Raw genomic sequence first — 23,981 nt, 5'->3', positions numbered from 1 at the left:
AGTAGCCAGGAATCAAAGCCACAAACTGTTAATTTTTATATGAATTTACATTCCATTTAAGGTTACAGATGTCCCCACATTTCCTCTCTTTAAAAAGCTATACTTATATAGAAATGGATATTTCAGGCCATAAGACAACTGTGAGAATAAATACTTGTTCATGTTTTCTACTGGTGTGGTTAACAGCATTTGCTTTTGAAAAATTGATCCAAATGCGCAGTTCTGTAAAGGTATTTACATTTCCTAATTAACACACACAGCCTGCTTCAAAACGAGCAGAAGGAGCAAAGGCAAAAATCATCAGAAATACAAGGCAAAACACTCAAGATGTTAAATCATTCAGCAATCACTTGGAATAACAGCAGACAAAGCCACTTCTTCATTCCCCTATCATTGCTGAATGCTGACCTAGGAACTCGAGTTATATACTTCTTATCTGAGACATTTTCTCAAGAGCTGCTGCAGAGTCAGAACTTATATTTGCCTGGACCTTTCTGACTCTTCAAAGCCAGGACAGTGGGATAGGCTTTGATTTGCTTTCACACTTCAAACTGAAAACACACTAACAAATTACGCATTGAATATTTATTCCAAAGCAAACTCTAACATGCCGTAGACATCATTAACAATGCAATGGGACTGGCTGCATTCAGTTGGATTTCAGCTGTTCTCAGGTGTATTTTATAAATTAACCAATGCAGTCTGCAAGTTTAAAAAAACCCCAAGGAAGCGTTTTCAGTCACTTTCACACACACAGAGCTGTTTGGAGCTTTCTTCTGCCTTTCCCCCTGATACCACAACTAGTCGTGTCCTTGGTGAGTAATGACACATCCATGCATGTACTGTTTGAGAGAAAATGAGCAAAGCTAGAAAGATGATGGATTCTGTAGAATAACAGCAGTCTAATTCTCTCTGGAGACTCTCTGCTTCCTTGATCTATGAGACACTGAAAGACTGTGAATAAGTAAGTAGGTGCAGAAGAAAGACTATGTATTTGTTGAAGAAGAAACTGCTAATGCTTGTGCTTTTCCCTTTGCATTTGCTTCAACTTTAAAGTCAATCTGATAAGAAAAAAAGAAGGACAAGGACTATTTCATTGACTTGTCTGAAACTAATAGTTTTCTTTCTATATTAAAAAGTCTCTTTATCTAGTACTACAAAAAACAAACAAAAAAAACACAACCCCAAACTAACCAAGCAACCAACAAACAAACAAAAACTAAAGGAAAAAAATAAACCTTACAAAATGAACCATTCTGAACTGAATAGAAAATATCAGGGTAGCTCAGAACATTCAATGTAAGTTGCAGAATTAAAACAACTACTCCTTCTCTTCCTGTCATTCACCATGGATCCCGTGGCATTTTATCATCGCTTCCTCCCAGAGTCGTGCTATGGCATGTTTCAGAGTGGTTCTGAAGAGAGGCTGGAGGGCTTGCAGTTGAACGTCTCCCTTTCACCTGCAGTGTAGTGGTGCATATCGCTATATTCAATACAGGAATGACATCAATGTAACTCACTGTGTATTTACTATTCAGCTTTTGATTGGAAGTGTTTGCAAAGGGAAACAAAGCACCAGCGGACTCTTCTCTCTCCATCTCTGCAAGCGCACTGGTGCTCATTCCGCTCCCCACCTCAGCTGACCTTAGTTCATCTCTCTTCCTCCTGCTGAGGTTGTGTTGTCTGGATTTTGCAGAAGCTGATTAAAAGAGGCACATTTGACACTGCAAGCTTGCTAGTGAAAGCTGTGATAACACCAGCCTCCCATTTTTTATCTTGACTGTTGTATTGAACAGCCTGCCTGTTACATACGATTTACTGGTACTTGTAAAAGCACAGTAATTGACTGGGTTAGTTTTTTGAACAATGCTTTTGATTTTAATTTAGTGGACTAAGTAGAAACAAGCTGCTCAAATGAATTCTTTATTGCTATTGTGATGGCATGCAAATTATGAGAAGTTTCAAAACACAGCAGAGTTTAGAGGTACCAAGCTGGATTTTCTGTGAGTTTCTGTGTTCTAAGAGAAGGATGTGGCTGAACAAGACCAGAGGGGGATGATACCACAGAGGAATCTGTATTACATGAAGAGAATGAAAACTACTCAGAGCTGGTCAGGTGTAAACCACTTCTCAAATTCTTACATGCAATGATTGAGCCATTATTTCCTTTTTTTCTTTTTTTTTTTACCTTGAATTGCATACAAGTCCTGTTGCCTTTGTGGTAGCCATGCACTCAGCTTCCCAGTGCAGATCTACCCTTTGGCTAGACATTTCTGCTCCTCCTGTTACTCCTCCTGAATGTGCAAGAGAGGCCACAACACATGTCACAATGGCAGCATGTGGGCCCAAGATGTTCACGGCACAGAGAATTGCACATTACCTATGTGGAGAGGGACCTCTGAAGTCCTGTGGGCCAGCCTCCTGCTCAGAGTGGGTTACACTAGAGCAGGTTGTGCAGGGTTTTGCCCAGCTCAGTTACAGGTATCTTCAATGATGGAGGTTTCACCACCTCTCTAGAAAATCTGCTCTAGTGTTTGACCAGTTTCACAGGTGATCAAATGCCAATCACCTTCACAGCTGACAATTTCCTGTGTTCTAACTTGTGTTTGGAGTATCTTGTCCTATCACTGTAAACCTCTGGGAAATGTCTGGTTTTGTTCTCTGTCTTCCCATTCAGTAACTGAAGACTGTGATAAGATCTCCCTTTGCCTTCTCTGAACAAGCCCAGATCTCCCAGCCTCTCCTCCTGACCTGTCCTGTTATGTGCCCCAGTCCCTTGACTATATTGGTGGCCCTCTGCTGTTCTCACTCCAGTATGTCACATTGTTCTTGTCCTGGGATTCCCCAAACTGGACACAGTTGTGAGTGGCTGCACAAGTGTGAATAAAGGGGGAGGACCACTGATGCTGCAAGCCACACTCTTGCAGTATGCACCTGGTCTTTCTTGCTGTCCGGGCACACTATAGACTCAGGTTCAACTTGCTGTCTAGCAGGACCTCCAAACAATGCCTTTTGACAGAGTTGCTTCCCAGCCAGGTGGCTCCAGCCTCTCCTGTTACATGACATTATTCCTCCAAGGGGCAAGACTTTGCATTTGCCTTTTTGAAGTCTGAGTTCCCTCCAGAAATAGAAGGCTAGAGCAGATGAAACCAACACTCCTGGCCAGGAAATGACCTAGGTCTAAAGCAACTTAATTATAACCAACTGATTGCAGCCCTGGGTGAATACATTGTACTGCTTCTGGATCTAAGCAGGTACACCTGCATGGTGCTGTACTTGGTGACTCTCCAGATCCATCACCACCAGCTCAGGAATCACTGCCTGTCTGAGTCCCCTCTCCATGCACAACACAGACCTGTTCTTCTTGGGTTACGAACTGCTGTGGTGTGTAATGCTGAGGGTTTTTTAATGCATCCTGAAGGGCTCACCAGATACACCACTAACTGAACCATGTCAAACTGAAGGGTTTTGCCCAAATTATGACAAAATTGAATCCTGGTTTGATTTAGGACCTGAATGGTGAACATTAGTCTAAGGGGTTTGTAAAACAAATCCCCTGTGAGGATAGGAAGTGGTCAATCTGCTGCCTCTGAACATTGCCTTCTGCAGATACTCCCACATTTTCAGAGAAGTTTGAAACAGAAAATTCGGTATATATCTGCCTCAAAGATTACATATTTTTATCAACATCTGTGGAAAAGTGGAAGCTTATATGTCTTTACAGAGGTGGATCTTAGCTGCAAAGTTTCTGACAGAGATCTGCTCTCATCTGTCTTTAAACAAAGTATGAAACAATAATAGAAATGGTAAGTATCAGTTAGGTTAGCAATGTATTTCTCAAAGCAGCTAATGCGTTTAAGGGAATTAAAAGGACTTGTCTCAGTTTTTCTATTCAAGCATGCTTTTTCCTCCCCATTTTCTATATGTTGACAGGTATGCAAATATGGAAGGGGTCTAAAAACACACAAAAAGGGCTGTACAACACACCAGAATCTAATTAAATGTGTTCTTTTTATAGACTAGTAAAAAAGCAATCAGTTGATGTCTTCAAAACAATTTTCATGACAATGATCTTGCACTGTTTTTATCCCATGACACAGTTTTTTGTTTTGTTTTGGTTTTTTTTATCATCTGAATCACTGCACAGCAGCAGCAACAGGAGTCCATTTTCATTAATTAAATATGATTTATACCCTGCAACCCAATTATTTGACAAACACCGTTGAGAAGTCTGAGAAGTCATCTTTTTTTTTTTTTAATAAGAATTTACAGCACAGGTGGTCTCCTCAGGTAACATCTAATACATGAAAGCTTTCGTGTGACTTTTAATGGTTATTTTCCAATCATTAATATAGGTAGGTATGCTCCTTTTTGAATTAATTTCCTATTCATACATAATTAAAATTATGTACATCTCTGAAATACAAACGCAATTCTTACATCATCTGATATCCCACTCTTTCAGAAATGTTCTCTATGTTAAAATGACTGCCTTCTTTTTTCTGAAATACTTTCTTCCCTCTTCATTAAAGATGCCGTACACAATACATGCAATGTCTGTGAACTTTAACTATAACAGTGTAGTCCTCTAAGTCCTTTAGTAACTGCAATGTCTTGCAAAGGAGGTTGGACACATGCAGTTTGTGTTTATAAACACATACACAGCATCAAGCCCTATAGCAATTACTACTAGGTGATTGCTAGGAGTATTATACATAGAATATCTATCATTCTCCAAACACACAGAACGTACAGAGGGATTCACTGTAGTTTCCCTGTTTTTCAAAGGCATTACTATATGTATAACTTCAATAGCACTGCTCATGGGACAGCCTGGCCTTCTGACTGACTGAATGAGGCTGGTGACTTCTTTCTCAAATGCATAATTCACTCCTAAAGTCATTTATCACTTTTTCTTAGGGGAAAACATGCCTCACTTGCAAGATAGTCTTGGTTTGTGTTGTAAGTCCTTCCTGCTAGAGGCAGGGATTTCCCCCATCCAGAAGAAAGGGTACAAAGATATGCCTCTCTCACCCCCAGCTAATAAATTCCACCTGTGGTGGAGACCATCTCTCTCTCCTTGATCACAGCCTCTGGACAGTGTCTTGTCTCCTGCTGTTGTGGGGAAAGGAACAGGAAATTGTGGTGATTTCATTCCTTCCAACCATGAGTCCACAGGGTCTGGGTGGCTGCCAGCTAAGCTGTGGAGAAACTGGTCTGAGACAGAGGATAGACAGGTGCCACACCAATCATTCCTTTGCAGACGCTGTCTTCATGATCCAGCTGCAAGTAAGAGGTAAGCAACAAGCATGTTTGAAAGGCTGAGGCCGTCCTTCCTAGGAAGGGGCTGTCTGATGAGCCACCTTCCCTTCTATCTTCCAAGGCTACCCTGGCAAACTAGAGCTGGATGTCTTATACATTTTTTAAAAAACTGGTGATGCTGCTAACCAGGAACATGACAAAACGTGATAAAGACAAATCCATGTCCAGCTAAGACTTTACGAGATGCATTGTTGACGCTCTGAGTCTTCCCTTAAATGATCCTTAAAACCCTTCTCTAAACTTGCATCTGGATTGCTGGTAATTGCATTACATGTGAGAACAAAGACTACCTTAAATACAAGGACACCCAAAATGGTCACTGGATATTAGACAATCTGTAGTTTCATTCGTTCAAGAACATACTAAGTAATTTGTCTTTTCTATTGTTCTGTCTTCCTACACCATGGTTGCTCTTCTGTTCTTTGGTATGTCTGTGCACGCAATTGCCATTATGTAATAGTTTGAAAGACTATTAGAAATTTATTCATTCCACTGTTTTCAAGACATTTTGTCCCTTCAGTTTGGAGCACTGGTGAAAGTTTCTTTGGTGTTGCTGTTGCAGTGACGAGGTTGGCTGCTTCCCCAAGCATGAAATTCATTATCTTTAAGACATGTCAGTAACAGTGACCCAAGGTGTGGATTCATTTTTAATATATCTTCAAACATTTTTTAAACATTGATTTTATCTCTCTGCTCCCTTATTGTTAGCCATCTCCTGCCCTGTGATGTCCAGTAATAATGCCAGACTTGTACAGCATAGACTGGTGGCCTGTCAGTCTTTCCACTTTGGAATGGCACTACAAGTGGACATTTTACCATGTCTGTACATGCAGACTTTAAACTTTTACATCCTCTACATGCTGCAGGACATACTTTTGGAGAGTGGCCTTTTCAGCACATCTATGCACTTTCTCTGCCATATTTAAAATATAGTATCTGACACAATTTATAAGGTTTCGTTAGATGCTTTTGTTTGCCCTGTATCAGAAAGGCCAAAGCAATATGAACACTTCACTGCCCTTTCTACATTTGCTTCATTGGATCTGTAGCATCTGCCTACTGATTTAATAAAGAGTTCAATTTTAAAAATATGGGTTTATGCTTCATCATTTAAAAGGTGTGTAAAACTGTCCAAAGGGTACTTCAACAGGAGATTTTACATTTTGTAGGGCTCCCTATCACATTGGGATCTATAGGCAGTGTTCATATATTATTGCACAACAGGCAGGATTGGACTTGCTAAAACCCCTTGTCTTTATCTTTGCTTTAATTTATTTCAGACTTCGCTTCCATCAGATACTTAGCATTGTGAGGAACCGTAACACTGTTTTAATACCAAAAATCATGACCACAGATACATCTGCTGCTATCTTGACTCATACAAAAGTCAAACCAGAACCTTGGACAAACACAGGGTTGTTATTTTTTTTAATTCTCTCTGTTGTGTATACTAACTTCCCAAACTTGCCAGCTATCTCTGTTTGGGATCTGTTTCTGACTGTTTGCACAACACAGACAGGTACCCCTACTTTATGTTTAGTTTCCTTCCAGAATAAACCATGCAAGTTTTACCTCACCTGACTGAGTCTCCCTATCGAGTTCAGACTATAAACTCACTTTCGGCCAACTTGAAGCATGGGCAAAGAGTTTCCTTTTGCGTGTGCCCATGGAAGCAGATATGGTTACTGGAGGGAGATACTAAAAAAACCCCAACCAACCAAACCAACAAATGCTCTGAAGAAAATTACACCAAGATTAAGTGATGACACAGAAAACATCCATTGACAACCTCAGGACAATGAGCAAATTAGGGTTATTTGGAAGGAAGAAAATTGGATCATTTTTCATCATGATCCAAATTCTTTATGACCTTTTATTTTTCAACTTTGTCTCAAGAGGTAGTAAAATCCAGGAAAAAAAAAAATTAGTCTTTTGTTTCATAGATAAATCACTTCATACATTAAAAACCTACATTAAAAGTCAACTTCAGCTTTCTGACAGCCTCAGTAATTCTTTTCCCCTTCAGTGTTTATCCCCTGACGTGACAGCAAACATTCTTTCTGGAAACCTACTGCTTGATCACTGTTGTTTTGTATTAAATTGTAATTTCTGGTCTTGTGTGTGGGGCTGAGATTTGGAACATGTGCAAACTCAGATGTGACAGCCTGAACAATTCAATTAGTCCTGCTTGTGCTAGATTTTGCATGTCCACATTAGCAGGATTGTATATCAAACACCATGGTTCCAGCTCGTTGCAGTGTCCCAAAACTGAAACTTCTCTGGCAAGAACTCACTCATGTAAGGCTGCAAAAGTAGGAAAAGACACAGGACTTCTAAGAGCCTGTAACAAAATAATCCCAGAGGCCAGAAGAGCTTACAGAAACTTGAAATATCACTAAGTCAAATAAATTAATATTTCACTACTATCATACTAATACAGTATGATACACCTCATTCACCCTGTTGTCTCAGTGATCTGTGAAGTGCTTTCGAGGAACATAAATCTTGAAACCATACTCTTCCTTCTCCTCCCTATTAGAAGTTGAAATACTGACCTCAGTAGCCACATACAAGAGTCCAATGATCAGTTCAGGCACAGGCTTCTCGCCAGTAAGCTTCTCCAATTATGGCTTTAAAAATCACTAGTGTTTTTAAATGATCACTAATGTTCCTTTCCCTTCAGAGGCTTGAAGGATCTCCTGGGGTATGAGGAAGCGGGAATGAATGTGGAGACACATAAAGACCATGGTGTGTAAGAGCTTACTTTGGTTCCAGCAGTATTTCTTGGGCCCAGAGGAACTACCATGCCCTTCATGAGATCATGGCTGATGAAGTCCAGGGGCCATGGCAGTGCAGAAAGTTAAGTGCTGGGGCCACATCAGACAGAAAGGCAATGGGAAAACAGGAGCTGGCACAGGGTAAAGCAACATTGTCCACCAGTGTGTAGGAAAGTGCTCGAAGCCACCTGCCATGAGATGTTATCTGTAACCAGGGGAGAGGGTGTCTACAGCCATGCTTTTAAGCTTGTTTTATAATCATGACAAATAATCATACTGACCCTGTTTTCAAGTCACGATGAACATACCTAACTCAATCATTACACCCAAACTTGAGTTTCTGTATTTCCAGCACTGAGTGTGTAATAGATGTTAACCATCATGGGTATTCTCATCAATCGCCCTGAGTGGGCAGGCAGGTGGGCCACTGTTAACAGCCCTCAAGGGCAGGCGGCATGAACTGCTCCCTACTCCCTCAAAAGTGGTGAGTTCTACCCAGGAAGATACACCCCTATGTCCTTGCCAAGGGGAACCTAGAATTCATACACTGTGCCCAAGTGCCACACTAGAGAAGAGGCATCATGAAACAAGTGTTAGCAGGATATGGTGGAGAGATGCATGTTTTTCAATAAAAGATGCATTTGTCAGGCAACTGTAAACTTTTCTGTGTGAGATGCTATGAATTATTGAGATACAGTGCGATCAAGCTGAAGGAGGGCTTAGTTAAGGAAACAATCTGGAAACAATGCTATTTATTTATCTATTTATTTACTTGTCTCCTCCCCCTTTGAGTCAAAACACCACAAATCACTTAAACTTAGAGTCCAGTATTCTCCTCCTTGCAAAGATAACTAGCAATTAAATATCTGCTCAAAGGAACGCTTTGGTCTCTAAAGCAATGCAATGTTTTCAAAAAGCTGTGTGGGGTGACAACCAATAATATATACACTAAATCTCTGGCACGTGTAATTAGGAGTACTAAATGCGTTCAACTCCAGACACAGTTCACAAAACGAGATTATAACCATGTTGTTGACTACAGCAAATAGAGTTCAAATCAGTACATTGGCAATGTGCCCAAGAATAGCATTAAAATTAATCGTGTAAGCAGTAAGTTAGCATCACACTAAGGTTTCTGCATTTCTTGGCCTGATATAGGTGGTGTTTTAGTTTGAAGGACTTACCAGCAGGTGCTGTGGTAGTTTTTGGTGCTGGAAGTAAGCTCCTGCGTGGAGTCGCTGTGCTGCTCGATACCTGCGTTGTGCTCTTGCTGCTCCCCTTGGGGACATCTTTAGAAGGTGCAGATACCTTAGGAGTGGTTTGCTCTTCATTTCCAAAGCTTGAACCTGCAGGAGACCAAAACTGCTCTAATTATAAGTTCATAAAAAATGTATGTAAACTGTGGCAGACTGAGTTTGTATCAGCAATTATAATCTACAAAGACATATTCTTATTGCAGCTTGGGCTAAGTTATAGGGACCTTCTCCAATACAAATGGTTATGTAGAAACAGAGTTCCCAGCAACTTACTTAAACATAAAGTCTTGGCAGGTGTTGGAATCTGACTCCAACAATAATTTAATACCTGTTTTTGGGCTAGCTCCATGAAGGTATCTGGCTGGAAGGTTCATAAAAAAAAAAAATTAAAAAAAATCTAAATATCTGGGTGGATGATGTTTTTTTTGGCTTTGTAGCTGCTACAGGAGCCAACCTACACACTCACCTTAACACTTGGGAGTTGCTTGTTGTCAGGCTAAGGGAAAATAGCAGGACTCAGTGGTGGAAGACATTGAATTCTCCTACCCAGGATGGATTTCCCACAAACAGTCCCTCAGACCACACTCAGATGTTTGAATAATGACACTCAGACATTTGACACTGTCCCACATGACATCCTGTCTCTAAATTGGTGAGACATGGTTTTGACACATGGAACACTTGGTGGATTAGGGATTGGCTGGGTGGTCACACTCAGATTTCGGTCAATGGCTCGATGTCCAAATGGAGACCAGCAACAAGAGGCATTCCTCCAAGGTCGGTATTGGGACTGGCAACATTTAATATCTTTGTTTGCGACATGGGCAGTGGGATTGAGTGCATACCCAACAAGTTTTCTGAAGACAGCAAGATGTGCAGCACAGACATCACACTACAGGGAAGAGACAGGCTGGAGAGTTGGGCCTGTGTGAACCTCATGAAGCTCAGCAAGGCCAAGGGCAAGGTCCTGCACACAGGTCAGGGAAATATCAAGCACAAACACAGGATATGCAGAGAATGGACTGAGGGCAGCCCTGAGGAGAAAGGGCTTGGGGTGTTGGTTGATGAGCAGCTCAACATGACCCATCAATGTGCACTTGCAGCCCAGAAAGAAAATTGTATCCTGGACTACATAAAAAGAAGTGTGACCAGCAAGTAGAGGGAGGTGATTGTCCCCTCTAATCTGCACCCGTGAGAACCCACCCAGAGTACTGTGTTCAGCTCTGGGGGCTTGCAACATAAGAAGGACATGGACCTGTTTGAACGAGTCACAGAATCACAGAATATTAGGGATTGGAAGGGACCTCAAAAGATCATCTAGTCCAATCTCCCCGCCAGAGCAGAAATACTTAGATGAGATTACACAGGAGGGTGTCCAGGTGGGTTTTGAATGTCTCCAGATTAGGAGACTGCACAACCCCCCTGGACAGCCTGTTTCAGTGTTCTGTTACCCTCACTGAGAAGTTTCTTCTCAATTTTAAGTGGAACCTCTTGTGTTCCAGTTTGAACCCATTACTCCTTGTCCTACCATTGGTTGTCAATGTCCAGAGTCCAGAGGAAGACCATAAAGATGATCAGAGGGTGGAGCACCTCTCCTGTGAGGACAGGTTGATAGAGTTAGGGTTGTTCAGCCTGGAGAAGAGAAAGCTCTGTGGGGACTTTATAGCAGCCTTGCAGTACCTAAGGAGGTCCTGCAAGAAAGCTGGAGAGGGACTTTTTACAAGGCCATGTAGTGACAGGACAAGGGGTAAGGGCTTTAAACTGAAAGGCGGTAGATTTAAGTTTGGTAGAAGGAAGAAATTCTCCCCCATGAGGGCGGTGAATCACTAGAACAGGCTGCCCAGAGAAGTTGTGGATGCCTCACCACTGGAAGTGTTCAAGGCCAGGTTGGATAGGGCCTTGAACAACCTGGTCTAGTGGAAGGTGACCCTGCCCATCACAGGGGGATTGGAATTAGATAATCGTTAAGGTCGCTTCCAACCCAAACCATTCTATGATTCTAATAAGAAGATGAAAAACCAAAAAACTCCCATAAAACAAAACAAACAAACAACCCTGAACCTTTGGTTGCCAAGTTTTCTAGTTTATATTGACCACTTTCAAAACCTCTAATGGGTTTAGCTTCCTCCTGAATTTGCCATCTAGGGAATAATCACATCCTACACTCCTTGTAGATATAAGGAAATAAATATTTTCTTAACTTTTGAAAAAGGCAAATTTAGAGTGTCTTCTTTAGCTATTGAGTAGAAAGCCTAAGAGGACCAAAAGATTACAGTATGTCTGGACATTTGCAGAAGGATGAACATTTTGTTTGAAAGTGGAGATAGTGGCAAGAAATACGTAGGATTTCAGAAAGGGGCTATAATTTTTATTTCTATTATTTTAAAAAGATACAATACAATGCTATTTATGTACTGCCTGCAGAAAAATGATAACATTATTTTAATAATTGATATGTCCAAATCTCCAGTATTATTAAGATGTAGGCTTCTTAAATGTGTGCAAGTAAAGGAGAGATTTTTCTTGCCTCTCTTATTGAAAATCCACTAGAAAAAAAGTGCAGGTTGGAAAAGAAAATCCTCTTTTCTGATAAAGGAAGAATATACGTTTTGGTTCTGACAAAACTGCTTTAAGTTTTGCTGTGTCTATAAGGCTGCTTGAATTTACATTTTAATTTAAAGCACATACCTGCAGTATACATGGACTTCTACAAACACATTTGACCTTTGATCAAATAATAAGACACATTAAAAATTCAAACTAAATGGTGTACTGTACCCTACACAGGAAAAGGAAAACCTGAAGCATTTGTCATCTTTACACTGCTGTGCACATAACAACCCCTCGGCACATCAGGTTGTTGTTTTATCTCCAGACTACACAGATTCTTCACCCATGTAACAAACACTTAAGATTACGTGCTCAATTATCTGCTGACAAAGCACTGCTGACCTCAGTAAAGTCACATCAGCAGAAAACCTGGCCCGGTCTCCTCTGCAGCTGTGCACAAGGACATCTCTACCAGGTGCAGGGGGATGCTATGTGTATCCACCTCATTCCACCTGCATCATGCTCCTAAAAAGGTCTCAGGCATGTGCTCATCCAGTTGGTTTGGGTAGCACAACTTGTAGAAAATTTTTTCTTTCCTCTGTTATTTGTTTAAAAGTTTCAGTCATAGAGACACTAACCTTGAAGAGGAAATTATTCCTGTTTGCAGAGAAAGGCCGTTCAAGCGCTGTTTAATTGAAACCCTTTATTATCTGTTGTGAAATGTATTATATGGAGAACTTTTCAACTCACAAACCTCAACAAATAAAGCAATTTCTGCTTTGAAGAATGAGGTGTCCCGGGGAGTTACCTAACCTCTTATTAAAAAAAATATAGTTAAAAAGCTGTTCTAGTTCTTGAAGATGAATTGCCATCAGCTACAAACACTTTCACTGTCTAAAGTACAGCACAAGAGGTCTGTTAATTGCAGAAATGAGTGGTTGGGAAAGCTGATAAACACAGACTCATCAGGACCCCTAAATCAGAAATGCTGGATGCCTGGAGACAGCCAGCCATCAACATTGTGTCATAGCTGGACAAACCCCTTCAGTAGCAAAAAGGCAAAGAAAAAAAGTGATTCAGATTTTTGATCTTTTAATAAGAAATGGACTCAGGGAGACAGGCTGCATCCCTGTACTGGGTGTCTGTGGCAAGGTGTTGGAGGCTGCATGAAGAGAGGCCAGGGCTGCCCCATGCCAGACACAGCTGGTTCCAGAGGGTTTCAGCCAGCTCCAACAGACCCATCACAGGACACAGCTGGGACCATCAACCAAGCTGGAGGCACCTCTGAGAAAATGTATTTAAGAAAGGGCAAAAAAGTGAGAAAAAAATGTATGAGAATCTGCCCTGCAAGCCCCAGGGTCAGAGAAGGAGAAAGGGGAGAAGGTGTTCCCTGCAGCCCCTGGAGAAGACCATGGTGAAGCAGGTATTTCCCTGCAGCCTGTGGAGAGGGCCATGGTGGAGCAGATATCCACACTGCAGCCCACAGAGGATCCCATGCTGGAGGAGATGGATGTGCCCTGAAGGAAACTGCAGCCCATGGAGAGCCATGGCAGTAACAAGCTCCTGGAAGGATCTGTGGCCCCTGGAGAGGAGCCCACACAGGAGCAGGTTTATCTTGAGGGACTGCAGCCCATGGTAAAGACCCAGGGTGGAGCAGGGAAAAGTGTGAGGAGGAAGAAGTAGCATAGAGGAACTACTAGGTACTGACCGCAATCCCCATTCCCAGTTCCCCCTGCGCTGCTTGGTGGGGAGGTGGGATGGAAGAGGGAGAGAATTTGGGAAGGAGTAAGTGAAGTCGAGCCTAGGAAAAAGGGATGTGGGGGAAGTTGTTTTAGGTTTGTTTTGTTTGTTTGTTTTGTCTTTGTTTCTCACCATTCAACTACATTTTAGTTAGAAAGATAGTTAATAATGTTCCCCAAGTTGAGTCTGTATTGCCAGTGACAGTAAATGGTAAGTGATCTCCCTGTCTTTATCTTTACCTATGAGCTTTTTAATTTTATTTTCTCTCCCATCCTGTTGAGGAGGGTTAGTGAGAGCGCAGCTGGATGGGTGTCTGGCAGCCAGTCAAAGCCAACTCACCACAATAGCAATATCAATATATCCAGGATTTGCTGTGATAAGATAGATGTTTAATGTAAGAGACAGTATGAGACAGTATCTCCTACTTTGCTGTTCACTCTGAGATGAAGTTCAGAATGAGACAGTGGGGTACAACAACATGTGCATGTACAGTATGCTCCAAAAAGCAAATGTTTGCTGCTTCCATGTATCATTAGGGCAGTGTCTAGTTCCCCAGGAGCAGGGCAAGCTGAGCTCCACCTTGCTACACATGGTGCTGGTTTCCACTTTTCAAATAGCATTCAAAGAAGAAATGAAATTAATGATGCAGGAAAATGTGTATTCCTCATGATCTAAGAGGAAAACATAGGTTTTCATTTACTTCGTGGAATCCACTTATTGAAGGAAAATCAGAAAGGTTATTCATCAGATGGTACTTGTCAATCCAGGATAGTGTCTTCCACTATTATCTGCAGCAGGTGAGTCAGTAGCGTACAGTATCCAGGTGATCACATCCTCTGTTATATTGTACCTCTTCTCTCCTACTTCTCTACTTTTGCATTTTATCTAAACCAGGGGAGACTGTTTGACTTTGAAGCACCTGGCAAGTCATTTAGGTGCTCCTATGTAAAATACCTTGTATTTTGCAGACTATGCTCTATGAGGAGCAGCAGTGCTGACTTTGCAGTAGAATATTTAACAGACTATTAACAATCTGCTGGAGCTAAAGGCCTTCAGCCTCACTTTTATTGTCTCGTCACTATGAGCCCTAAGGAATCCTGCTCTTCTGCTTGTGAAAAAAATACAGAGAAGTATAGGCCTTTGAACACTCGCAATTACTTCGGAGAGTCCCAGCTGGACCCATTTATCCCCTATACTGTTACGCCAATAAAGATGTAAGGGCTGATGTAAGGCAAAAGTAAGGGCTGACAACATACTGTAGGCTGCATGTTCAAAGAAAACCATGATGAAAATTCCACTGGCTCCCAAATGGCTTGAGACATCCTCTCTCCATATGTGTCACCATCCCCTTCACAAGCGATAGAATGAGAAGAAACAGTCTCAAGATGCTTCAGGGGAGATTTAGATTGGATATTAGGAAGAATTTCTTCACAGAAAGGGTTGTCAGGCATTGGAACAGGCTGCCCAGAGAAGTGGTGGAGTCACCATCCCTGGAGGTGTTAAAAAGATGTGTAGATGAGGTTCTTAGGGACATGGTTTGGTGGTGGACTTGACGGTGTTAGGTTAACAGTTGGATTCGATGATCTTAAAGGTCTTTTCCAACCTAAATGATTCTATAATTCTCTGATTCTATACTACATATGACTGTAAAACCAGAAGGAGCATGGTTGGGGGAAATTCTGCATTTCACAAAAGATTAATTAAGCCATATTGTATAGCAGGTCTTAATCTGAGAGAAGACAGTGACAGGAAGGACTGCATTCTGGAGCCACACAGCCACAGATGTCCCTGCCTGCACTCGAAGGCAATAACCTTCAACTTTCTGTTGGAGAACTTGAGTCCTTCCTAGAAAAATAGCTTGTCTGACAACACCTATGGCTCTATGTTTTGCTGAGAAACAGACACCCAAAGAGTATTCAAGCACAAGCGCAGCTGCTTTTGCAGCTCCCTGTCTCACGAGGTGCTATGTGAAGCCTATCGAAACAGAGTATGTTTCCAGCTCTTCAGAGCAGGTCAGGCGTCTGCTGCCCTGGCAGCATGCTTGGAGTTGTAGTCACACCTGAGACACTGGGAACATGCTGGCTTCGTGAATGTTCACTGAACCACAAACATTTACCAGGGTAATTGCAAGCTCTTTCCATCTTCAAGATCCTTAGACAGTACTTGATGCCAAGTTTAATGACAATGAAGGTATGTCTAGTTGTTGCAGCAGTGAGCCCACTTGGCATTTCTAAAGTAGTTTCCACTCACAGAACTCAATGAGCTTTACAAATAACAAAGAGGTGAGTCACTTTCCAAGTTCACATAGCAAGGGAGTAGCAGAGACAGACTGAGAAAGTGAGCAGGAAAATCTCATGATGAATGAGGCTGGAATTACTTTTTTCACCTGAAAAACATTGGTCTGGATTATTCCTCTGTGTTTTAGTAGGCTGCACTTCTGTGCCTCAGTTTTCAAGAACAAATACAAGCACAAAATGAAACTTAAAATCACTGCCATAGGGAATGATCTGATAAGAAAAATACCTAAACTACTCTGACTAATCAGATGATGTTTGAAACAATAACCCACAAGACACACTTTTCACTAAATTGTAACATTTGCCCATTCTTCAATTAATGTCCAGACTTTATTTCTGATTTTCACCTGCGAAGTGGTAATTTTTATAGATTGATTACAAGATGTACAGCCTGTCAGCTGATCTTTTTTCACTAATTTAAAGGTTATTGTTTCAAATTTCAACACTGTATATTCCAATATAACATTTCACAGTGCAATTATCAAAAGACACAATAGAATGCACAGCTCTGTGGCTCAAGCTAAAACAATGCTACTGACCAAGCGGTAAAGTGCTATCATTAGTCCTGAGGGGTTACCATGCTGTTACGATGTTATGATAGTAGATGAGATTACTAGCTGGCTAATTTGTTTTTTTTTCTGTCTTTGCTAAGAGCCAGTGCCTGGTATTTCCTCATACAAGAGGCCAAATGTTCAATAGATCAGGGACAAGCTGATGACAGGTTTATTTTCCATCCAGAACAAGAAGTGGCTTAAGGATTGATGTTCACACAGTGCTTAAACCTAGCTTAATTACCCTTAAGTATTTTTCCCATTGCTTTTTTTTTTTTGGCTCAAAGGTGTTTGAGCAATCATCTCCTGTAACATGTTTATTTTAGGTAAGGTTTGTTCATGTCCACATGCCTTTATAAAAGCTGATTTTTCGGAAGTCTTAACGTTCAAAACCGAAACCTGAATTTTGAGTTTTGAGCTTTAGACGGCTTTGGTCCTCTGCACCGCAGATTACTACCTCTGAGACAGCCCCTTCATTGCTAGGGAGGGAGTCTGCTGCCATCATTACTTATTAATGACAGCTATGTGATCGATCATGCCTCTGTGATTCTGTGATTTTGTACAGCATCACTTAAGTTTGTAGGAGATTGCTGCATATCCATCCTTTTCCTCATCCCCTCCAGTCCTAAAGCCAAGCACCTTTCTTCTGTTGTCAGGTGGCTTTTGCCACTCAGATCTGGCCATGCAGATAGCTGTTGAGGCACCTGAAGGTTGGGAACTCTGCAAAACCAACCATCACCAGAGGAGCTGCAAGAGCATCTCCTGTGCATATGCACTAGCAGGCTCCTCCTTCACCTCCAGCTGCCCGAGATGGTTCCTGCAGCCAGAGGCTGGATCCTGCACTTCCAGCTGATCCAGGTAAGCAAGAGAGAACAGGGTGAGGGATCAGGAGGTTGGGCTTAGCCCAGCTTCCAGGCTCTACCTTGTCCACCAGCACAACTGGACTTGCAGCCAAGCAGCATCCACCAAGCTGGGCTGTATGTGCTCCTAGACTGTTGCAAAGGGGGTCATTCAACTTAGCCTCACCTACAACAAAGTGGATTTTAGAGAAGTGGAGGTGTTTTACCTCTGCGAAGTGGAATTGAAATACTTACTTTACGTGTTTTACTGTTTTTGATGACTCAGCATTTTTGAAATCCAGATTAAGTTTTGTGACGCAGAACCATCTTCAGTGTCCTTCATACATAATACATAGTAGAAATACTACCTTCTGCTGATGCACCTCCTTGCATCAATACTAACCTACTCATTTTACCTCACCTATTAAAATGCACATTTTAGGATGAAGATGAATGGATTTCTTACTTGAGCAGAGTCATGTGCTGCTCCCTGCTGAAGTGTTACAAGCCTCATTGGGCAAGGTGAAAATTTCACCACAAAGTAAAATTTTTGTATGGGTTAGTAGAAGTTGCAGAAAACTTGCTGACCATGCCACACTTTGGAATCACAGAACACATTTTATTTGGGCTCTTGTGAAATGTTACACCTCTACCAGGCAAGATAAGCCTTTCATTATGTAATGAAATTCTACTGTATGTTGGTGGTAGCTTTGCCTACCACTGGTGGATTGTACAGCTGCTGGGCTAGCTGAGCTCACACATATAGCTGGCTAATTAAAGCCCCATAGGGTATAGAGTGAAGACAGCATAGTATTTTGCTGATCAGTCATAATGTTGGTCAGAAATGATAACGTAAGGTTACTGATATCTTGCCAAAGACACCTGGAACTACACAGACATTTTAAAATGGGTCTGAGACATCACTGAGAATCCACCTTCTGAAAGGGCCATCTCTTGGCACTACTTGGATCTGAATTGTCAAAGGTCATTCATGACCAAATCTTCCCTGCAAACTTACCTCATTCAGTATATGACTCTGACCACAGGGACAAGAGACATCCCACATCATGAATACCCTGTTGAAGTGTCTCATGTGGTACCTTGAGGAGCTGCGGCAGTACGACCACATTCTGGGGAAATATTTGCTTCTCAAACTGAGAAGAGAGTAACATATCTGCTGTAAGCTTCTCCAAAACATATGGATTGAGTTTTCTAATAGATCAGATCAGAGTAACCTGAACTTATTGTATAATTACTGAACACTGAAGTTGTCAGAAGGGCTGTTTCTTAACACCCGAGGTATGCTTGAAGGTGAATAGTCATAGTGCTTTTGGAAGTTTTACTTGCTGACACAAGTTAAGAAGAACATATTACATTCCAGTTAAACATTTAAATTCCTCTCCGCAAGTTCATTTGGGGAGAGAAAACAAGCAGCAGAAATAAGCAGCAGATTTTTTAAAAATCCTGTGTTCACTTAATTTCCTGAAATGAAGTGTTATTGAAGGCTGTATTTGTAAGAAATGCTATATTTGATCCCAGTAAGGGAAACTGAAGTGTTGCCTTCAATGCAAGCCAAGTTTGACTTAGGATGAGTGCTTTAGGAAAAAATGCTACACTCTATACTATGCAAAAAGCACAAGAAGTAAAACAGGAGCACAATTTTACTTCAGGTATTTTCTGGAAGTGGGTCACGTGCTGTCTTACAGAGGAGATGGATGAATACAGGTCCAATGGCCACTTCCCCCCCTTGTTGCCCAGCAGAGTTGTGCTCCACACCACAATTGCCAGGCACTGTAGCGCTGTCAAAGTAACACCAAGCACTGATGGTATTTTTGCCAAGGACACATCTGTGTTCCAATGTCCTCAGCTACCAGATTGACCCTTGGGATTGCCTGTGGTTGCCCAAAAGTTAGAACAACCAGAAAGAAGATACAGATAACATCCGTTTTCTACTAGCACTAAAGCATGTCACTCCAATCTTCAAAAAGGGCAAGAAGGAGGACCCGGATAATTATAGACCGGTCAGCCTCACCTCTGTCCCTGGGAAAGTAATGGAACAGCTTATCCTTGGTGCCATCTCAAGGCATATCAAGGATAAGAGGGTTATTAGGGGCAGTCAGCATGGCTTTACCAAGGGTAAGTCATGCTTGACCAACCTCATAGCCTTTTATGAGAATGTAACAAGGTGGATGGACGATGGCAGAGCGGTGGATGTGGTCTACCTTGACTTCAGTAAAGCCTTTGACACAGTCTCCCACAGCATCCTCACAGCTAAGTTGAGGAGGTGTGGTCTAGACAATAGACTAGTGAGGTGGGTTGCAAACTGGCTTAAGGAGAGAAGCCAGAGAGTGGTAGTCAATGGTGTGGAGTCTAGTTGGAGGCCAGTATCTGGTGGAGTGCCTCAGGGGTCAGTACTGGGGCCAATATTATTCAATATATTCATTAACGATTTAGACAAGGGAATAGAGTGTACTATCAGCAAGTTTGCTGATGACACTAAGCTGGGAGGAGTGGCTGACACACCAGAAGGCTGTGCTGCCATCCAGCAGGACCTGGACAGGCTGGAGAATTGGGTGGGGAATAACCTAATGAAATTTAACAAGGGAAAGTGTAGAGTCCTGCATCTGGGCAGGAACAACCCCAGGTTCCAGTATAGGTTGGGAAATTACATATTAGAGAGCAGTGTAGGGGAAAGGGACCTGGAGGTCCTGGTGGACAACAGGATGACCATGAGCCAGCACTGTGCCCTTGTGGCCAGGAAGGCCAATGGCATCCTGGGGTGTATTACAAGGGGGGTGGTTAGTAGATCGAGAGAGGTCCTCCTTCCCTTCTACTCCGCCCTGGTGAGACCCCATCTAGAATATTGTGTCCAGTTCTGGGCCCCTCAGTTCAAGAAGGACAGGGAACTGCTGGAGAGGGTCCAGTGTAGGGCAACGAAGATGATTAAGGGAGTGGAGCACCTCCCTTATGAAGAAAGGCTGAGGGAGCTGGGTCTCTTTAGTTTGGAGAAGAGGAGACTAAGGGGGGACCTTATTAATGTTTATAAATATATAAAGGGTGAGTGCCATGAGGATGGAGCCAGGCTCTTTTCAGTGGCAAACAATGATAGGACAAGGGGTAATGGGATCAAGCTGGAACACAAGAGGTTCCACTTAAATTTGAGAAAAAACTTCTTCTCAGTAAGGGTGACAGAGCACTGGAACAGGCTGCCCAGGGAGGTTGTGGAGTCTCCTTCTCTGGAGACATTCAAAACCCGCCTGGACATGTTCCTGTGCGACCTCACTTAGGCGTTCCTGCTCCAGCAGGGGGGGATTGAACTAGATGATCTTTTGAGGTCCCTTCCAATCCCAAACATACTGTGATACTGTGATGTATGATCCTATTCAGGGGGAAATTTTCATGGGTAGGAAGATTTTGATGTTCCTGAATAGTACTTCAGCCCCAGTATTCACATTTCCAGAAACACTAGTTTTGTAACGTGACTTGCACTCATGACCATCTGCTCTAATGGCACAATGCCTACTTCTGAACAGGCATGCCAGTTTTAACAGGGCACAGGCACCCATGAAAGATAGGATTAGAAGTGACATGTGCTCTGCAAGAAGTTCCCCCTGATGGCAAGAAGTGCCAAATCAGAGCCACATGACTTTATTATAGGGAATTACATCTGTTGACACTTATAGCACTATATCATCAACACATGCCTTTTTCCTGGAATTGCTGGTTCTAATTTGCTTGAGCACTGGCTTGGAGTGCCATATTTGGACACTTCAAGGGATATAAACCTTGGTAAAAGTGTTAATGGCATTCCAATGGTGTTAATGAATTTCCATCATCTTTAGCAATCTGTGCTGGATGCCACAGCTCACCAGACTAGGAGAGGTTAAGCAATGCCCTAAAAATTGTCAGTGCTTAAAGTAGCATTTAGTCCTGCTCCTTCCTGCCAAGTCACAATAACCTGTGTGCTACGGTTTATGTGGAATTATGCTAGATCAAAGAGCTAGTAAATGTGTCTGTCTCATTCATTGGCATAACAATGACTTCAGAGCAAGCAATATGGGCTAAGGAGGGAAGATAGCATGCTCAAACCTCAAGGATGGAAGAACCCTAAGTCTCCACTTAGTCACTAATTAATTGCAATTTATGAGCTCAGACAGAGATCCTCAAAGCTGCTTAGGAACTTAACTCCTATTTCATTTCACATTCAAATTAAACTCACACCACTTAATCACCATTTCAGCCCCGAAGGAGTTTCAAACCAACAGATGTCTCCATTTCAGAGCATGAAGGATGCAAGCAGCTGAGCAGAACCTCATATGAATGCTGAGCAGTGCTCTGAAAGGAGAAAAAAGGTGGCGACAGGCACCAAAGCTGTGCGGTGCTTTGGAGACAGGCAGGGAGGCTTCTAAGCTGTTCAGAGCAGCCATTCACTGTGCTCAGATCAGGTTCATCCTCTTGAATTCTGTGCTGTTCAAGAAAAAATGTGTCCATCTTTTCTAGAATAGCTTGGGTTAGCCTAGCAGGCTGGTGCATCCTCTGAGCCTCCTTCCCCCACACCCCAGAGGACATCAGACCCAGCAGGTACAACTCTCTGTCCTGCTGGAGCTGAGACACTGTGCACCATCTGACAAGGAAAGAGGCAGCAGTACCCCATCACTCATGTTTGAGAAACTGCCTAATTCATGAAGAGTCAGTCCTGCATCTTATAGAAAATGACGTATGAAGCACAATATTTACCACTCCCCACGCCTAGTAGAGCAAGAGTTTCACAGTGGGCACATATTCCTTCCCCTTCTCCCCCAATATATCTCCTACAGGGAGAATAAGTGCAAGTGAGAGTTGCAGGACCATTAGAGGTTTCCAACTCTTTTGATCTGTTTGAATTTTCCTACTGGAAATTTTTCTGCTGGTGGTATGGACCTTTAGAGAAATGTCACATATATTTTTCTGTATAGCATAGGAGAACCTGATTTTCCCAGTTAACTTTCACTAATTCCTTTTTTAAGTAATGCACAATGTGCACTGTCCTGCTCTGTGCTGGCTTCTGTATAGATTGGTGTTTTGTGGCTATTTTAGATGTCACACAGAAAAAAAATCTATAGCAAAATAAAAATCTGATAAAAATGTTTGTGTAGTCCAGAGTTTCAACAGTCAAAAACATATTTCTGTGGAAAGCTTTATTTTTCCACATGCACTGGGTATATTGTCTTTTAAGGCTCCAAAAATGTGACTTGTAGAATTCTGCTGATTAAATGTTGTTTTCCTCACAAAACATCTTAACCAGTTTGATCAAATGAACGTTTGTTGTTTTTTTTTAATGAATATTTTTCAGTTATGAAAAGCCTCGAAGTAAAACTGCAATTCAAAAACACCTGGGGAGAGAAACACACAAGCAAAACATTTGTCTATTATAAATGGCATTATCCATGGAGAGTAAGCATAAATTTTCAATGTGATCTGTTAAAAATTTTACTTATCTCATGCTTACTAAAAACAGTGCCTTTAGTAGATGATTTTGAGCAAAGTAAGTTTTTTTACAGTAAGCTAATTTTACAATTAGCAACAGTAAATGCTGTGACCCAGTTAAATAAGTTTTACAAAGTGTTTTAGCTATGATTATATTTCTATGAACTGAAATAATCTGAACTAGTTGGCCCATAATATTTTGCAGGGAACAGGTGTTTAATTGTCTTTATTTCACAAAAGAAAAGCTCTTAAAAGTATACAAAATCAAAATTCTGTTGGAAACCTCAGAGGTTAAATGGAAGAGGCAGGTTCTTAAAAGCTGACAGTGCTTTTATAGGGTAAACTTTTCTACTTGGTAAAGTATCAAACATTTTGTTGATTTGATCCTTTTGTTTTTTCCCCTTCCTATCTGAATTTAGCTGGCTGGTAGTAGCAGTATTCAAGTAAGTAGCATCTCTTCATTACAATTAATGCTTCTGATAAGTAATAAACTGTAAGACCATTTAATTGGAGCATGCAGAAATGATTTACACAGGGTCGTAATGGTACAGCCTGGAGTGGAACAGTGAAGCCCCATATAAATGGGCCCTGGGGAGTGCAAGGCACCAGGAGCACTACAAACAGGCTGTGCAAACACCTCTCAGGCATCTGGCAGGAGCCAAAAACAATAAACTAGATTCACAGGGAGAAACCACACCAGCACCACATATTAAAAGCTGCAAAAGGAAGTAACAAGTACTAGTAGTGGGTGATTCTCCGTTGAGAAGCACCGAGGCTCCCGTTTTCTGGCCTGATTTATGGTCAAGGGAAGTTTATTGCTTGCCAGGAGCCAAGATCTGGGATGTCACAGGAAGACTGCCACAATTGGTTAAAAGCAAACTACTGTTCCCTACTTCTTTTTCATAAGGGCACCAATTTTGTGGCTGAGCAAAAGCACCCAGGGCTGTTAAGGGAAGAAGCAAGAGAGGTTTTTCTGATCACATCTTGAAAAACTCCAGCAATGGACACTCCATTGTGTCCATTGTGATGTGATGTGATGTGATCAGATCCCAGAGCCAAGATCTGGGATGTCACAGGAAGACTGCCACAATTGGTTAAAAGCAAACTACTGTTCCCTACTTCTTTTTCATAAGGGCACCAATGGCCCAGTTAGGTAAAACCTGGGCAAGATTAAGCATGACTT

At 41.9% G+C, this 23,981-nt stretch overlaps 1 protein-coding gene across 7 annotated transcripts in view; it reads right to left on the bottom strand.

Moving 5' to 3' along the window:
- MTUS2 (microtubule associated scaffold protein 2) overlaps positions 1 to 23,981 on the bottom strand; it is a 304,448-nt gene that overhangs the window by 67,854 nt on the left and 212,613 nt on the right. For all 7 annotated transcript variants that reach the window (XM_065050968.1, XM_065050921.1, XM_065050932.1 and 4 more), the window contains one exon: positions 9,284 to 9,445. In XM_065050968.1, the coding sequence (XP_064907040.1) occupies positions 9,284 to 9,445 (162 nt within the window). The remainder of the gene's footprint in view (positions 1 to 9,283; positions 9,446 to 23,981) is intronic.

Source organism: Columba livia, chromosome 1 (assembly GCF_036013475.1).
Source record: "Columba livia isolate bColLiv1 breed racing homer chromosome 1, bColLiv1.pat.W.v2, whole genome shotgun sequence".
Lineage (NCBI taxonomy): Eukaryota > Metazoa > Chordata > Aves > Columbiformes > Columbidae > Columba > Columba livia.
The sequence above is the reverse complement of the archived record's forward strand: the minus strand, read 5'-3'. Positions and strand labels throughout refer to the sequence as shown.